General features: G+C 39.8%; 2 protein-coding genes across 3 annotated transcripts; both read right to left on the bottom strand.

Annotated features, from left to right (window-relative positions):
• Nucleotides 1-941: 941 nt before the first annotated feature.
• Nucleotides 942-3,751, bottom strand: zmp:0000001127 (interleukin-12 subunit alpha). Its single transcript, XM_022223253.2, has 6 exons — nt 2,548-3,751; nt 2,360-2,446; nt 2,128-2,169; nt 1,868-1,984; nt 1,593-1,631; nt 942-1,407 (listed from the first exon to the last, which is right to left on the bottom strand). Exons 1-6 carry the CDS (start codon nt 2,743-2,745, stop codon nt 1,276-1,278), a joined length of 615 nt encoding a protein of 204 aa, XP_022078945.1. The 5' UTR covers nt 2,746-3,751; the 3' UTR covers nt 942-1,275.
• Nucleotides 3,752-3,853: 102 nt separating this feature from the next.
• zgc:153615 (uncharacterized protein LOC777747 homolog) lies at nt 3,854-15,833 on the bottom strand. Of its 2 annotated transcripts, none has more exons than XM_051953487.1 (7): nt 15,582-15,833; nt 10,092-10,201; nt 6,725-6,842; nt 6,369-6,575; nt 5,791-5,914; nt 5,243-5,336; nt 3,854-5,086 (listed from the first exon to the last, which is right to left on the bottom strand). In XM_051953487.1, the coding sequence occupies exons 1-7, from the start codon at nt 15,816-15,818 to the stop codon at nt 5,035-5,037; spliced, it is 942 nt and encodes a 313-aa protein (XP_051809447.1). In that variant the 5' UTR covers nt 15,819-15,833; the 3' UTR covers nt 3,854-5,034. The 2 variants fall into 2 exon arrangements, with proteins under 2 accessions (XP_051809447.1, XP_022050649.1); XM_022194957.2 differs by lacking the exon at nt 15,582-15,833 and adding an exon at nt 11,919-12,062.
• Between the last annotated feature and the right edge of the window lie 1,646 nt (nt 15,834-17,479).

The raw sequence follows: 17,479 nt of genomic DNA, 5'->3' as shown, positions 1-17,479 counted from the left end.
TAAATAAAATAACATCTCAGGGCACTTCCAACAGCCTTTCTCACTGTAATTTTTTCATTTAAATTTTTTTTCTTTTTTTTTTACAAAACAAACAATCAGCCGAACATCTGGAAAAAAAATAGTTAATTATGGTAAGAATTACTTGTTGCAGTTGGATGCAAAGTACTTTTAAATTAGTTTCAACTCAACAATGTGCACTTAAAATCAGTTACAGCGCAGTAAAATGCTGGTTTAACAGGAATACCGGAACTTCATGATGTAATATTTCACAGTTTTACAGTTGCTGAGAGTATTTTGTCTGCATTGAATTCTTCTAACACTTAAAGCACATTTTTGTGACAATACTTACACATGCTTTGACTTTGGTTCTATTTTTAGTTGCAGGGCTTTTACTTGTAACAGAGTACTTTTACAGTGCAGTATCACTACTCGCTAAAGTAAAGGACGTGAGCATTTCCTTCACCCCTGGACATTCCTCTATTAATTCCTTGCAGGCTGTAAACCTACAATTCAGCGTGAGTTCAGCAGAGTGACTATGTGCTGTGTTTCTATGACTCTAGAGCCAAAGAGTCATACCTGAACCTGACAAACATTTTCTGACTGACTTTCACATCCTTCTGAATGTCAGAACTCTTTTATTGACATTATCATGGTCAGCCGAGTACTATAGTGGACTTTCCAAATGAAGTGTGAACACAGTCTGTATTGACCACTTTGCACACGTTTAATTCAGATAATTCAGAGTTTTTCCTGTAAATCACATACTGTGTAATGTCATTGTACTTGCTGTTGCTATGAATTGCATCTTGGAAAGTTACTTCAAACCATCTGATAGTGTTTTTTTCTTAAAGTGAAAAAAGTAAACAGCTTTGAACAAATAACAGATAAAGCAGCAAGTATTATGCAAGGAAAATGTTTATTTGATGATTCTTAGAACCAAGTAAATTACATCACATATCACAAATAAATACTTGAAAATAAATAGTCCAGAACAGAACAAATAAATAAATGGCATATTTGAATACCCTTCTAAAAAATGTATTTTTACACATCCACTGGATGTTAAATATTAATTTAAACAGAGACATAAAGATAATAAATATGCACTCTTAAATAATTAAAAAGCAGATTGAAGTGTTTTTTTTTTTTGTCAAAAGTAGATTTTTTGAACGTAGCATGAAGTGTCACTGTAGTTTTTGTCATTTGTATGTAAAGTGGTTCTGTAGAGCTTTCAGAAGATTATTGAAAATCGTTGCGCTTGAGCTCAGTGTTGATTCATTTAGTGTGTTCGTCAGACTTCATGTATCCAATGACTCGGTTGATGGTGATGGTTCGGACTTGGAAGCCCTTCAGCACCTTGCACAGATTCAGTCTCTCGTCGTAGGTGCTTGCACGGTCTGCGGCAGCCTTTCAAAAACACACAGGCAAATCTGTTTAATTATCTCTCCTAGTTTTGCTTCTCTGACAATCTGAACGTTGTTTCTTTCTTTGAAAATTGTTATGAGGAGCATATTTGTTGATCTTTGTGTACTACTGTGAAGTCAGACCTCAAAAATCACAAAAAATAATGTAGACTTTAGTAGATCTCTTACCTCCTTTATGTCTCCCGGCAGAGGTAACTGGAAGCAGTTCTGTTAAGAGAAAGAAGCATTTTGTTTTTCATTAATAATTTAGCTCAGCACAGGATGTAGCAAAAGATGGAATTAATTCACCTTTTAAAATATATTACAGATAACTGTACAAGTTTAACATGTTTTCAGCAGAAATCTAAGCCTGTAGAGTGTAATTTTATTAAAAAGCTGGCGTTCATTTTAATAATACTTGTGTAAATTGTACGAAAATAACACTGGAGACAGCTGTGACTTACCTCCATGAGTTCTCTGAGGCTGGGCAGAACAGTCTGACCGAGCAAACTGTCTGAATGAGCTGCAAGGAATTTGTAGTAGTGGTTCAGGTCCTTCTTCATGTCTGTCATGCATGAATCCTTGATGGGGGAAAAAAGTGTATCAGATGTTGCTTTCAAGACACGCAGTTTGGCCTGACATGTTCTTTCTGTGACGTTAAAAACACATTTCAAATGTACAACTGTACATGAACTGTTCTTGAAATTGAAGCAACAAAACTTACCTGATCAAATTCAAGTTTAGTGATTCCAGAGCATGTTGATCCCTGCAGGACGAACACAGTTTAGTAATTAGTTGCACAGCTTCAATAAATAGAATATTCAGTGTGTGTGAACATAAAATAAGACAATGACACATTAGAACGCTGTACTGTTCATTTGTTTTAGCACTTTAATTTATGATAGTCCTTTCAGAATATTTGAAACACATCTGGTTGAAACACTTTCAGCGCTTACCTCTGGAGAACACACAGATGGTGTGTTGGTCTCCATGTTCAGCACCATGTTCTGTGCCATACAGTCGATTCCACTGAACAGGTTTCTCTGTCACAAAGCAAGAGAATGTATTAAAAAAAATGTAAACTCGAAAACATTCTATCGGTAAAGATATATCCGTTAACCCTCATTTAGTTTTGTATTCTTACCTGTGCGTCAGTACTGTTGCGTAGCACTTCAGTGATGCTCCGTAGAAGCGTTTGTGCGTGTAAAACACAAGAGTCCGTTATCGGTTCTTTGCCCTTCACTGGCAGAGACTGGCTGAGCTGCCATACAGAGCAGGTGAGCACCAGGAGCAGCAGTGCAGGAGTAGAGTCTGACAAAAAAAAAGAAGAAAGAAAACACATAGCTTCAGTTTCCTCTACCAAATAGCTTCACAGAATCATCACATAAGTCAGTCAATATGTTACATTATACTTACAGAGCTTGACCAGTGGCATCTTGGATATCACGGCTGATTCAGATTCTTCTGTCTGAACTCAGACATCCTTAAGTGTTTTATACCCAAACTGATGCAGGGATTTCCCTCACAATGCAGCAATGCGTTGATAACTAACTGTAAACTGAAAGTGCACACTCAAGGTTGAGTAATTTCCTTTTCTTCCCCGCGATATCACAGAATGCTTTGGTGAAACTGGAATTAACACAGGCATGGTAAAGGTAAAGACCTACATGTTGATCCTGAGGTTACTGTGGAGCGTCACATCAATAACTGTTCATTGTTGATATTTCCAAAGAGGCAAAAATGAAAGCTTTTAGGTTAGGTTATAACTCTGATTCTGTGCAACACTGATAAAGACAAACAGGTTCAGTTTTATTTATCTGTAAGGATTTAAAAAAAATCTTTAAATCTTGTATTATACACCAAGGAAAAAAACAATTGAAATGTTTCCTATTTAATTCATCTAGATTGTTTCCCAGGTTTGTGCAGGATTTTGGTTTCTAGTTATGTTTTCTCTTTCCTCGGATGTATTTTTATTGTGTTATATAATCTCATTTATTGTGTAACCTTCAAAGGGAAATTATTTAAAACTTCAGAGGCACCATTGGATATTATTTATTGATTTTACTAATTCATAGAAGTATGTTTAAAATGTACATTTTAATCAGAATTATCTGATTTTTCCCCCCCTTTGGTTCCACTACCAGTTCTGAAATCTGATACCTGTTATTTTTTCCCCACGCTCAGAGTCGTTTCCCCCTCGCTAGTGGCAGTCCTCGACAAAACTGAAGTTACGTAAGTGTCAATGAGAGCCTGAATGTGTGAATGAGCAGAGAAACTCAAATGTGCCTTTTACGACACAAAAAAATTAATATGTTAATAAGACAGAGCTCGGTTGTTTGGTTTCCAAGTAAGTGACATCACTTCATAGAGACTTACGCACAACGTGTACATTTTAGCAGATTCTGAAGAAAAAATGCAAATGAAATCAAAGCCGAATACAGACAAGCTGACACACTTGAAACATTTATTACTGGATCTTTTTTTTTTTTTAACAATCATTTTACAGTACATTTATCAACAAAGCAAAACAATAGAAAAACCAACTTTAACCCTGTGTTAAATAACATTCTTAAAAAGCCGTGAGTGAAAACACTGAAACATAACAAGGCATATTCCTCTCCCTTTTAATAAAGTATCTTCTCACATTTACATACTGTATGTCCATAAACCTTTGAAACAGATAAAATAGATATATGCTCAGGCTGTGATTTACTCATATATTTGTGTTAGATTTTCTCTGTTTGTCAGCATTAGTAAATTAAGCATAACATAAATGACATTGCATATTCCTGTTTAGAGGCTGTTCATGTCACGATGCCTCAACATTTTCTTTTTCTGCCTTTGTGTTAACCCCAAAATCTGTACGAACTTACATCATTTTGTGTACTGTAATACACTTGATAACACAAATCTGTCAGAATAAAGTTCAAAATCTTGCCCAGTAAATCTCTAAATATATCTTTAAAGCAGGTGGAAACTGTAACAGCTATGTAGTTCGAACCAATTCTGCCTAAATGATTTTTTTATGAGATTTCTGTGAAGCCGCTGCAGCATATTTGCCATTTACTATTGCAACAGCCAGTACGTGTGATAGTGAATACCGACAAGGACACGGTGCTCTTAGTGAAATAAATGATATGCAGGTGAACTGAGATACCCTCTTGATATTATAGAAACAAACAAAAGTTAACTGTTTATGGATCTCATTCAGGTGTGGCTCGTTCTTTTTAGACAACTTTACCCCTTTGTGATTCGAAGGAAAAACAAGGCGAGCTGGTGCTCTCTCCAAACCAGCAAAATCACATGGAAGTTGAAACAGATCAGGGGTGAAATAAAGTCAAGAGGATTCCCCTAATTCTGTGACACACAGCTTTAATCATAGAAAGAGAAAGTGAAAGACCTGCACAAACTCAACTGTGTCCACACTGAAATCTGTGATCTTTTACTTTTCGCCGTCCTCTCGGACAGCCTCGTGGTGGTGCAATATAATATGTGCGTGTTGATACTAAATGCTGTGTTCATTTCCCCGGAAACAGTCACCACAGATGGAGTTTCGTTAGCAACACTAGTGACAGTCTGTGGTGTGGGAGGTTGGACGGCGTGCAGACAGAAACACGTGTAGACGGGGTGTTTATTTAGACATGGCCTTCTCTGCCTGGTGCCGCTGATGGCTTTGTGCATGCCTGTCACAACAGAGACAAGAAGCGCATCAGAGTGAGCACAGGGCATACTGTCCAGCTCCAAATGCAGCCTACATTCACTGCTCCTCTTTGACAGCATTTGAGATAAATCTGACACACATTGCGGATAGAAAACGGTGGGAGAGAATGGAGATTCACCTGGTGAGGTCCTCTATGTCCACTAGCATCGCGTCCTGCTCCACATGCAGCTCATCCCTCATCAGCAGCAACTGCACCAGCTCCTCATTTAGACCTGTATTAGATTAGAGATGGGATACGCTGCTGAGGGGTTCTGGAAGAGGTGAATGTATGTGCTTGATCTGTAAAAAAAATGGCTAGAAAATTCTTCTATTTTGAACTATGACTTTCGCTTGATATTTCAGAATGTCCAACTTAGAGTTTAAACGTGTGACAACCAGAGCACACCATGAGATGATTCTTGAGGAGCATTATCAGCATAATTAATTTAAAAACACATTTATTTGATTCATGTAGGCCTTGATCCTTGGATTTAACTATTTTGGAAATATTTTGGATACGTTAAATTGTGTTTAAAACCACAGTTTATCTTGATTCCTTTGCCATTAAACTGGGAGGATATCAGAATTCTACTGGACCACCAGAAATTTTGTTTTCTTTTTTTTTTGCATTTTTCAAATACTTGCATTGATGTTTGTGTCTTACGTGTGCGTACATGATTTACTCACTCTGAATCTGTGAGTGTAAATCATTCGTGATGACTTGCAGCTGTCCCAGACTCATGTCTCTCATGTCTCCTTGCCTCAGATTCCTCTTCATTAAGCCTTCGCTGATGTGGGGCAGATGTGGAAGCTGCATGTACAAACACACACAGACAGGAAATTGCTGCATGTCAAAATCTGCAAAGCATCTCTGAATGTGATTGAAGGACTAAAATAGTGTTTTTTCTCAACGTTGATCAAAGTGAACTGGATCTGTCTGTGTGGATTTGCAGTTGCTGGTTGTGCCGGAACAGTGGGACAAACGTGCGATGCTTCTGTTTACCAGTTTCAGGGGCTTTTTCATGGTCTCATACATGAACACACAAAAATGTGACCACTGACCTTCAGTCACGACACGTCTCTTACGTAATGTTTATTGTTTTGTGGTTACTGTAACATTGACTTTCAGTCTTTGTGCTCTGTGTTTTTCCTTCACGCTTTGATATTTTATTCTCCTGAATCCTCTCTTAAATTGCATTTCCTTATGAAAGGAAGAATAAAGAGCTTCACACAGTAACCCCCCCTGTTCTGTCTCTCTGACTAACCAGGTCAGCCACAGGGGACCGTCTGTGCAGTTGGATTTGTCTCTCCACCTCCACCTGCATTCGGGCCATGGGTCGAGCCAGAGCCAGCGCCACCCGGGCCTCCTCCTGCAACCTTCGCTGCACCCGCCAAAACCCACCGCAGTCATCTAACGGATCCGAGTCCTCCTCTGCAGTGTCCCGGTCTGATAGCGATGAGCTCTGTTTGCTCTGGAGAGGAAGTGAAGTGCAATTGTTATGATGCAACAGCCACTGTGGTTCTCTCATGTGATGGTTACACATGAGAACAGTGGGACATAACAGAAACACACATAAAACACCTGCACAGCAACACACAGAGACTGAGTCAGGATGCATACCACAGGGGACAGCGGTGTGTCCAGACTGGTCTCCGTCCTGCTGTCCTCAGCATCACTGTCTTTGTCGCTGTTGCTGTCATTAACGAAACACACCTGCAGGTTCACCCCACTCTGCAGCCTGAGAGAAAAAAATGTGGCGTTTAGAGGCGTTGAAAGTGTCTTTTTTGTCAAAATGAAACCTGTGCAGAGAAAAGGGAAATTACTTCTTGCATTGCAACACAATATATTCTATTGTGTTGTGTGGTGTTTTCTTTGCACCTAAGTGAAAGAAGTTACAACGTGCAGGAATTTTAGTCATTATATCCTCAGCAAGACGATCCAAGAAAGACACTTTAAATAACTGTACAGTTCCATAATGTAAAAAGCAGACAGAAGCGGAAATGCCAGGAAACATTTGGATGAGGAGTTCAAGTATTTGCCAAATTCTCATAGTGACTTGTAACTTTAAATCAGGTAATTTATGTAATTCCCACAAAAACGCACAACTATTGTCAGAAAGTTTGAAGGCTGCCTGTAGTGGATTAAACATCATGTGTCAGGTTCTCTGGGCAATCAACTGGATTTTTACATCAGAGCACAGGAAAAGCACTGGTGTTTTTTCCACAGCAAAATAATGTTGCCGGTTAAGGAAATTTTAATGCTGTTGCATTTCACATGATTATGTCATGGTGCCATGATGTGCTCCCAACTTTCCAAGTTTTAACCTCTATGGGGAAGACTTTTCCCTGTTCAGGTTCTTAATAAAAGGTCTTGTGAGTTGGTGATTAAGAACCTGACTGGCCAGCACAGAGAAGTGACCTTAACACCATCTAAATTAACCACACTGTTGTTCCTTTCTCTGCAAAGAGGTTACAAAATCTTATAAATAGCCTTCTGAGAAGAAAGAAAGCAATAAACTAATGACTTTAGTTTCAAAATCACATGTTAAGAAATTACTCTGGGTGTTCTGTTTAAGTGTCTGTAGCCAGTATGCCAGTAATGTCAGTAACACCACAAGCTGAAACTTTAAAATGGAACAATTCAAGTCAACATTATCAGGCTCCTCACAGCAGTTTAGGAGAAACCTTAACCTCAGATTTCCAAAAGCTCAAAACGCCATTCATTCAATTCCAGATCATGACTGAAAGAACCTAACTGCCCAAAGTGCACTCCCACTGCACGCTAAGAGAACAATTATTACTTGAAAAACATCTCGGTAACTGGACACAGCGGTGGCGGAATTTCCACCCCCAAACTAAACCCCAGAGGGTGCACCTTTACCTCCGGTGGCAGTCATGTGACTCACATTCACCAGTCACAGCTGTGGACTCATAAAAGGCATCACTTCTCTTTTCAGGAGCCCACAGAACTGCACTTCCTCAAACAGCAGCCAGTAGTGAGGGGGCAGCCCCATACTTTGATCTAAGGTAAAGGGTTTTAATTGGAAAATGTCAGAGAGCCAGAAAGCTAGTGAAGGTCAATGCTGTCATAACAAGAGAGATGTGCAGAGTTGAAGGTGGAGTGGCTGTGGTTAACCATCTTGTGTCTGATGTAATGCAATTCTGTTGTATTACAACAAAACAAAACTATACTGACAAATATGAAATATCACTTTCATGGGAACATGTATTTCCTTTAGTCTGTATGTCAAACCTGTGTGACGTATTCCCCCGTGTGTGTGTGTGTGTGTATATATTTATATATATAATTTGAATACCAGTATGTATACATACATACGTATAGCAATTTTTGTATAATTGTTTTTCAGATTTTAAAAAAACTTAAGTAAAAATTTAGCTCATTTTTTTTCCTTTTCTTTCTTTACTTGTATTGCCACTTTTATATTAGGTTAGGTAATTAGAAAAGGTGACAAAAGGGGACATAATAACCCACATATTTTAAGGCACAGTCTACAATGAGAGTTTAAAAAAACAAATCAAACATTTGGAGATCAGAAGTTGTACATTATATTAACACTTAATGCTTTTCTAAGCAGTCTGGTGCCACAGCTGTAAATGGGATTTATAAGACATTCCCCAAATTTGTCTGACTCATGAAGCTAAGTTTCTGTCTTAGCAACTTGTCATGAAACAGGTTAACCACGGTGCATCATCCTTTGTGCCTACTCTTTCCATACATATTTGGTTCTGCTGCTGACAGTATAAGCTAGTATTCAGTCCAACGTCTGACTGTAAACATGACTGTGTCTTTTCGGGAAACCTTTCTCTTTCTTTCTGCATGTCTGTGATTGAAATGACTCATTGTCTTCCTCTGGTTGTAGCCACAACAACACAGGACCCATGATAATTTTACTTATTTACTTGACCCTCTTTTAGTGCACCGTGCAGAATTTGTGAGTCACTGTCTCTAAATAAACTTCCCCAAAGGACCTGCAGTCATTTACTGTCAGTTGCATTCGACACCTATGAGCCAACAAAAAACAACAGTTCGTCTTCATAAATGTGTTTGTTTAAAGTTACAGTTCACATTTCTTAGCTAATAGATAATGTAAACTGCAAAACTGCACCGTCTCCTGGCTAATAATGTCTTAACTTCCCATCCTTGAGGTGACTGTTTTCATTTGGGATCTAAAAGTGTTCATTACCTGGAGAACATCTCTATCTAATAAACACAGTCCATTTTCAGCTTAGTGAGAACTGAGCATTTTTCAGATAAACCAGCTGGTTTACTTTTATAAAATTTTCACAGTTTAAAAAGAACCAAATTTCACTAACCAACAAAACTTTTTTGTCTGAAATATCTAAAATCACCAAACAACTTTGCCCCACAGATTATCAATGTCAAACTGATATTTTCCAGTGGTCTTACAGGCAGCAGTTAAAGTCCAGAGGACCTATATTTAGGCTTTAGTCGTGAGTTTTGTGAGAGCTGAGCATTTTTAAATAATCCATGTTTTTTTTTTGAAAATGAAAATTTCCTTGACCCTAAAAAGACACAAAAGCCATAAAGTTTGTCTGAAAAATCCAAAATCATCAAATAAATTTGCTCCACAGATTGTCAAAATTAAACTGATCTTGATACATTGGCTTGACACTATGATGGGAATGGATTTAGTTTAAATGTATTTTATTTATATATATCCTCCAGTCATCTTGTAGGCATCAGATCAAGTCTACAACACCTATATTTAGACTTTGCTTTTCAGTTTTATAATGGAATTTAAAAATACAACTGCTTTGCATGGAACAATAATTGCTTGAATCTAGGGCATATCAATGTTTCGCTGCTACTCATCAAAGAGTAAAATCAGAGAATAGATATAAAGACCTAAAGTGCCAGCTGTCAGCAGCTACAACACCATAATATTGATGTCAGCCTTCAAAAGGCTACATTGATCAAACCCTCTCACACACATATTGAGACCCACCGGGAGGACGAGCCGTTCTTGCTGCAGCTGGTGTAGATGACTGGCTCGTCGTCATAGAAACTGCCAAGGGCAAGTTTCTGCCTGATGGACTCTCTCTCATTCCTCTGGGCCTGCCAGAAAACAAGAAAAAAAAATACGTGAACACAAAGAACATTAATAGAAGTGCAGTCTCATGTTCGTAAAAAGAATGATCAAGCTGAGTGTGTGGACTGGTATTCAAATTAGAGCCATAAATAGTTGAACTGGCTCAAAAATGAGGGCTCTCTCTGGTTCACAAATCAGAGAAGAAGGCAGATCTGGGAGATTCAGGTGCTCTGATTTCCTCTCACAGTTCAGAGACATATTTTCTCCCATGTATGAATGTGAGTATTAATACATTTATTCTGTCTATGTGTTATAGACCGACTGCCTGCTGACAACCTGTCCTGGATGGCACCTGATGCATTCTGGGATAGATTACAGCCCCTAAGAGAATACAAAATGGATGTGTGAACAAATCTGCAGCATCTATCCTCATGAGCAGTACCCAGGTAACACTGTGTTTCAACATGGAGGGAAAGAACAAAGCAGGTTTTTTTGTTTTTGACCTTTTAGGTCCATACCACAGACAGTAGCAATTGCATCTTTATTTAAGAACTTTTTCTTTTATTTACTCTAGTCTGCACAGCCTAGAGGACTTTAATGGCTAAGCATCATCAGTAATGTCCTTCTTTTGCTATTGTGTCGTTTTATATTCCATCATTATGACTGCTAATATCTGAAATGGTTAAAGATCCCATTCCATCCCTTATAGTGCTGCTGCTTTAAAATGCCACGTCATTCTGCATTGGTGTCTCACAACTATCCATAGATGGCTACTGTCTCCTGACTGACATTTTCTCTGTATTCATTACTGTTTGATCAAAAGATATTGTGTTCTTTGTCTCAGCATTTTTTGTCCAATTTTCCCCATTCTCTTCCCTCTTTTTTTCTTGTCAGTTAACATCCTTCCCTCTGTCATCTATCCTTTTGTCACTTTATCTGAGCTTCCTCTCTGTAGCTACCTTTACATCTCGTTTCGTCTGTCTGGGGTGCTCTTATTCTAGAAAAAATCTCAAACAAAACGCTTCAACCCAGGATGATTTTGTACTCTGGCATGATTCAGAAAGCATTTTTACATGATGAGATGGTGCTAAACACTCTTGTCTCCTAAGGCTGCTTACGTTTGTGTGTTGTCAGCATTAACAACCTCCTAAATTAGGCATGTTTCTCTTATGTGTCACTGTTCTTGCTCTAAATAGCCACGCACACACACACACCCTCTTTTTTGTGACGCATCAGTAGATGACGCTGTGATGTAAGAGCATAAATCAGTTGATTGCCTTCAATCTTTAAAACAACACTCTGCCTCCTGCTACCCCACTTCAGACAACCGGATGCCCTCCTTATGTGCAGACGGTCTACACACACACACACACACACACAAATTAACACAAAACCTGTTTTAAGCATGTGGTACAGCAAATGCAGATCACAGTCGCTGCAAGTGATCTGGAGTGATTTAATTTTCGAAAATCGAAACAGCACATTATACGATTATATGGATATTAACCGTATGAGATAATAAATTATTTCAAATTTCACTGAAGATATGTGAAGGAACAGAGAGTAGGAATCGCATAGGAACACACCCACTCCCTTTACAATCACACATCCTCTCATCCAGTATGGCTGATTTGTCTACTACAGCACACCCATGATGGACACCTATCACGCATACCTGCCAACATCACACTGCATATTCCCTCAGAGCACCGTGACAGCAACGAGAAACACAAATCCACACACCTGGTAAACGCGTTTCTCCTGGTGCACCATCCTTCAGCGCATCGTAGTAAAACAGCCGTCCTGCCCTCCTCTACACTGCAGTGAAGCTAGACCCAGGAGACCCTCTCATATACCGCAGCTCCGTGCAGGAGAGCGAGGGTGGGAGGGAGGGAGGAGAGAGCAGGCAGGGGGAGGAGGGGAGAGGCAGCAGTAGATAAATGGAGAGAGAGAGAGGGAGGGAGGGAGAATGTGGGAGCAGGAGAGGAAAGAGTGGGAAGAGACGGAAGCGGGAGGAGAGAGGAACGATGGAGGGAGGGCAGAGAGAGCTGCTCAGTGCTGCCACTGCTTCCCTGATCTGTTATCTGTTCCTCCATCTTCCTCAAAGGCTTTCTGTCTCTTGGCTTCTCCTCTTCGTCTTTAGTTTGTTGGAGGTAAAGGAGCAAATGCTATAAATCTTTCTCTGATAGTAGTAGACAGATGTTATGTATTACATGAATAAGAGGAAAAGGCAAGGTGAGCAATAAGGCCACACCAAATGGAGCCAAATGAATGAGAATGCAACACCAGAATATAAAACACTCAACTAGGGTAGGGCTGTTTGTAAAATCTCCTCTAAAAAATGTCAGCACTTGTAGGCAGCATGACACGGCATCTGCATCTGGTCCTTAAGCAGTGACGGGAATTCTTAATTACACATTTTCTATTTGTTTTGTCTCCTAAAGGAGTCTCCCCCAGCCTCATTCCACATCACAGATTTCAGTGTGATGAGCCGTAAGAGAGGCGAGGAAGCACATGGTGCATGTGCCCACAATGCATACGCAAACACACGCACGTAAATACAAGCACACATGCTCGCCGTTAGTTCCCACAGTGCCGTGTACAATACAGCAACGCGCTGATTAAACAACACTATATTTTGAGTCATCATCCTTCATCATCATCAGCATCCGGACAAATACACTCAGCCTTTCCATGCCAGGAATTTCTCTCAAGGCCAATAATCACTTACCGTATCTAACAATATTTTAAAACAGCTACAGTATATCGTAGCCAAAGATTGCAAACGCTGTTGTGTGCGCTCTGTTATTTATTAACAGCTTTGTTCTTCTTTGAATTCAGTTTTTTTTTTTTTGTTTTTGCTCTTGACTCCTGCCTACGCTTGAACTTCAGATGCCTTTTTTTGCCTTCATTTGTTCATAAAACTGGGATTTGTGTTGAACGGCACAAATCCAAATGCCTAAATGTTCCCACAAGGAGGCTCATGGCTCATAAACTTCAGGTTATGAACCCTTCAGACCAGGAGAAAGATATGGGTGGGTAAGTAGCAGTTCCTTCTTCCACTAATTAACCATTATGCCTGTGCCAGAAAATAAAGAGATGTGGTCGTACTTGATATCTTACAGATAGAAACATGTGGAAACTGAAAAAGCAGGAAGGACAAAAACCTCAAAAGGGGAATGACTGTTCAATAAATCCCTGCGCTAAATAATTAATGAACAGTTTGAATTCATGCTTATAGTCTTTGTCTAAAGGGATCATTTGATTCTTCTCCACTGTTTTATTGTGGTTCAAGGGCCCTTAATATGCTAAATATTTTTTTCGTTAATTGCGAGCCGCAGTGTGTCTATAGACCCAGATCATATGAGAAAAGATCAAATCCTTGTATCCAGTGGCGGCTGGTGAAAAATATTCTAGGTGGGGCTGTGCCATATCAAGTCAGTTTCAGTAATCATCCCGATACAACTGAACAGAAACGGCAGGACATCGGTGCTCTGTGAAATAATAATTATTTGATGCCAATATTAATAACTTGAGGCATTTTTGCACAAAACATGCACAACATATTGCATAACCACAATTTTGGCAATAAATTATATATACAGCTGTGCACATGAAACAGTGCATTACTGTTGAATTGACGACTCCAGTATTATGTTAAGTGTTAAGTATATTAAGAAATTAATACTAGAACAGAAAAATACTGTACAGTAATTTATGATGAAGCTAAATGTTACTAACTGATCAGTGATTTTTCAATTAGCAGACAAAGACAAATACAATCTGCAACAATTTTGATGATTTCAACATTTCAGTGAACAAGCCAGAAAATGATGAGCAGATTACATAAGCAAACACTATTTAGACAAAATATCAAAAAAAAAAATACTCAGTGCAATACATTGCTGGATGACGTGTTGTGCTAAAGTCAACTTTATACGAAGAAAAATCTGGTCAAGGGAATAAATGTGTGTGTGTATACAGACAGTACTCTTCTGTTGAAGATTACATTGTATGAATATGAAACAGGCCTGGACAAAAATGATGGTACCCTTAACTTAATGTTTTGTTGTACAACCTTTTAAACCAGTCACTGCAGTCAGGTGATTTCTGTAACTCTCAGTGAGACTTCTGCACGTGTTGACTCCTGGTGAGCAAACTGCTCCAGCTGTCTCAGATGTGAAGGCTGTCCTTCTCCAGACTGCATGTTTCAGCTCCTTCCACAGATGTTCAGTAGAATTCAGATCAGGGCTCATTGGAGGCCACTTCAGAACAGTTCAGTGTGTAACTGTGTGTCACTCTTCATCTCTTCATCTAGCTGCGTCGCGATGTTAGCCTTGCCTAGCATCGTTAGCTTAACGCTGTTCTCCATGTGTGCCTTTCGACTCTCGTGTTTCTTTATTTTCTCGGATAAATGTTTCATATCTCTTACTCCTGAAACAGTCCATGCCGTGTCTGTCCCAGCCGTTTTATAGAGCAAACACGGGAAGCAATATAAAGCATTTGCATGACTACATCCAGGTAGCTAAGCCTTCCTCTTGTCACTGTGTCTGTGACAGAGCCATCCACCGCACTCACGCATGCTCACTTGGCTTGGGGCGAAATCGAGTTTGCCCCTCTGGGCATCAGATTCGACAACGCTGATTGGATAAATTTCTGTTGCTATGTCGAATCTCTTGTCGGTAATTGGCTGCTCTGCCGCACTGGAGGGGCGATTTCTCCCCTGCCCCAGCAGCTCAGCAGAGGTGAGCAGGAAACTATTTTCCCCGAAAATTCTATTTAATATTTTGTACACGACATGTAATTGCGAACTTAAACACGCATGCTGCTAAAAATAAGTGATTCTTGTTTATTTAAAAAAATATTTATTTTAAAAATCAAAAATCAAAACCCCCGGGGGGGGGGCCCTCTATTGGCCAGCCGCCACTGCTTGTATCTATTCTTTTTCCAAAGATCAGAAAGTGTCTGAACTTGGTGTTGAGGTTTTCAGCCTGTTGTGATGTCACAACTGGATAAGCACTGCTCCCATCTGACTCCTCCTCCTATAGGCTGCTCTCTGCCAATCACCGAACAGAGTATATACAAAGAGGTGTGCCTACTGACCTACTCCTGAAAGAGGAGACAGCAGCAGCTCAGTTTGATTTAAAGCTACAGACACTGAAACAGCCAATCGAGAACAGGGCTAGTTTTATAGAGTTTTATAGACATGTTAGAATTAAAAATCAGTAAAATATTTCAAGCTGGAACTTGAAATGCTCCTTCTGGAGTCATGTGAGACTTACACTAACCTGTTAAAACTGAGTGTAATATGAGACCTTTAAAAGATTTAGCGGAAATCATCGGCAAAAATAATGTGCTCATTCAATTACTGTACAGTTGAAACAAGAGAGAAACTCAACCACTCACTGAGATGCTGGACAGCCTGGTCCGTCCTCCCCTGCAACAGTCTTCTGGTTGTGGTACAAAGATATCCTGGAGCTCCTCGGCCCAACTGCGGCTGTTGACCATGCAGCCTCTTCCTATTTTCTGTCGTTGTATGTCACAGCTGCCATCGCAGTCCTCCCACCAGTGGCCTGTTGTGGCCTTTCTGCTCAATACTACTCCCTCCTCTTCGTCATCCATGTCCACATCATAGTCCTCCATAAGGACAAACGGTGGTGGGCGAAGGAAATGCCAGGGATGGAGGAGGGGCTAAGTGCTCTGGCTGGGAATATGGCCAGGCAGAGATAGACAGAGGTAGGATACAGATCTCTGCAAAATCGGCTGCCTGAATGACGGTTGTTCCAGTCTGTTTAGTTTACATGGCATCCTTATGATACCTGTGATAGCATGGATGAAAGAAAGAGGTTTAATTTTTTTAAAAAGGAGGGCACATGAAATCACTGCAACATTCTTTGTCATAATATTTCACATGTAGATACCATGCTCCTATACGAACATCAGCCTAACATCCTAAATGCCGTCATCTGTAAATCAAAAGGTCAAATCTTATCTACCACACGTATAAATAAGACTCACCTTTACTGTAAAGGTGCAACTGGTCCTTAAGATGGAATAAAAATTAAAAATAGCAAGTGTTACAAAACAGACAACAGTACTACGTTGCATGAAAGGTAAATTTTAGGATGTCCTGCCATCGTAAAGAAAATCTTTGGAGCTCAGAGCCCTGAAAAATCCAGCCAGTCCAAGTGACAGTCCAGAATAGTAAATGAACAGGGCAAAAATATAGACAAGCATCTCTTGTTCCAGAGAGAGCAGCATTACGTGTCTCTCGGTTGTCACGTGCGGCAGAGTTTCAGTGATGTGTGTAGATCCGTTTGTGCACAAGCGCATCATCGCAGGGTGCCCAGGGGTGAGAGAGCGCGCCATGTGGAAATACAGGAACAGACAGAATGGGGTGTATGTATTTGCATGCATTGGACAAGTGTATACAAAAGTAGGAGAATAAGAAAATGTGTATAGAAGCGGAGGTTGTAAAAAAGACAAATTGAGATATGGGTCACTTTTTTCCAGAAAAGCCAAATTGAAGACTCCTCTTCATGAGTAAATGGTATAGAGCTCATTTCAAGATGGTAGAAAAAGGAAAGCTTAAAAATTAATTAGAGAATGAGGCAACCAGTAGTAAAAGGAGTCATCAAAGGGCATAAATTTTATGAAATCCCCAGTTTCCTGCTTGACAACAGATCCAAGATAAGCATTTGTATAACAGAGGAAGCTAAAAAGGAGGCTGAATTCTAAATGAAAATGTTTATTTTGTGTTCAATACCACAGGACACTTGAAAGAAAGACAGGTATGGTTTACAAACTTTACACGTCATATCAGTTTAACCATTTACAGTGAACAGGCGATCCTTATCACTTGAGGTTAGACATCAGGTAGTGGATGTTTTTAGTTAAATTGATGATCACCTTGATCTGCTGACTGAGGAAGCCAGGGAACAGACTCCCAGTGAAAGCCTGAAAGTACTGGATCCTGGAATCCAGATTCAGGCATATAGATCTGGTTCTCGAGGAATTTGCCAGTCCTCTGAAAATGTGATATTAGTACAGGAAAGAGATGCTTGTGAAAAGAAGTGTCTTTCCTAATTTGGCCTGGATACTCAGTAATGGCGGTTTTTCCACAGGAGCACTTTCTAGCTGTAGTGGGGGAAGCTGTGGTACTGGTAGGCTGGCCAAGGGCCCGTGGTTTTGCAAAAGGGTTGTAGGGGTAGTTGGGGCTATTGGGTTGTACAGTTAGTAGGGAGGAGGCGCAGGAGTGTTGGGGTTTGAGAGTTGTGTCAAATATATGTAATACGGAAAAGAAT

The sequence above is a fragment of the Acanthochromis polyacanthus genome, chromosome 9 (genome assembly GCF_021347895.1).
Source record: "Acanthochromis polyacanthus isolate Apoly-LR-REF ecotype Palm Island chromosome 9, KAUST_Apoly_ChrSc, whole genome shotgun sequence".
Lineage (NCBI taxonomy): Eukaryota > Metazoa > Chordata > Actinopteri > Pomacentridae > Acanthochromis > Acanthochromis polyacanthus.
The sequence above is the reverse complement of the archived record's forward strand: the minus strand, read 5'-3'. Positions and strand labels throughout refer to the sequence as shown.

Excerpts from the sequence above, each read along its gene's own strand:
- zmp:0000001127 (XM_022223253.2), bottom strand. The coding sequence starts at position 2,745 with ATGTGTTTTCTTTCTTCTTTTTTTTTGTCAGACTCTACTCCTGCACTG. Across the intron at positions 2,447-2,547 it reads GCAACAGTACTGACGCACAG|AGAAACCTGTTCAGTGGAAT; the intron begins GTAAGAATACAA and ends GCTTTGTGACAG. Across the intron at positions 1,985-2,127 it reads CTAAACTTGAATTTGATCAG|GATTCATGCATGACAGACAT; the intron begins GTAAGTTTTGTT and ends TCCCCCATCAAG.
- zgc:153615 (XM_051953487.1), bottom strand. The coding sequence starts at position 15,818 with ATGGAGGACTATGATGTGGACATGGATGACGAAGAGGAGGGAGTAGTA. Across the intron at positions 10,202-15,581 it reads CCAGGCTGTCCAGCATCTCA|GCCCAGAGGAATGAGAGAGA; the intron begins GTGAGTGGTTGA and ends GTTTTCTGGCAG. Across the intron at positions 6,843-10,091 it reads AAGAACGGCTCGTCCTCCCG|GCTGCAGAGTGGGGTGAACC; the intron begins GTGGGTCTCAAT and ends TTTTTCTCTCAG.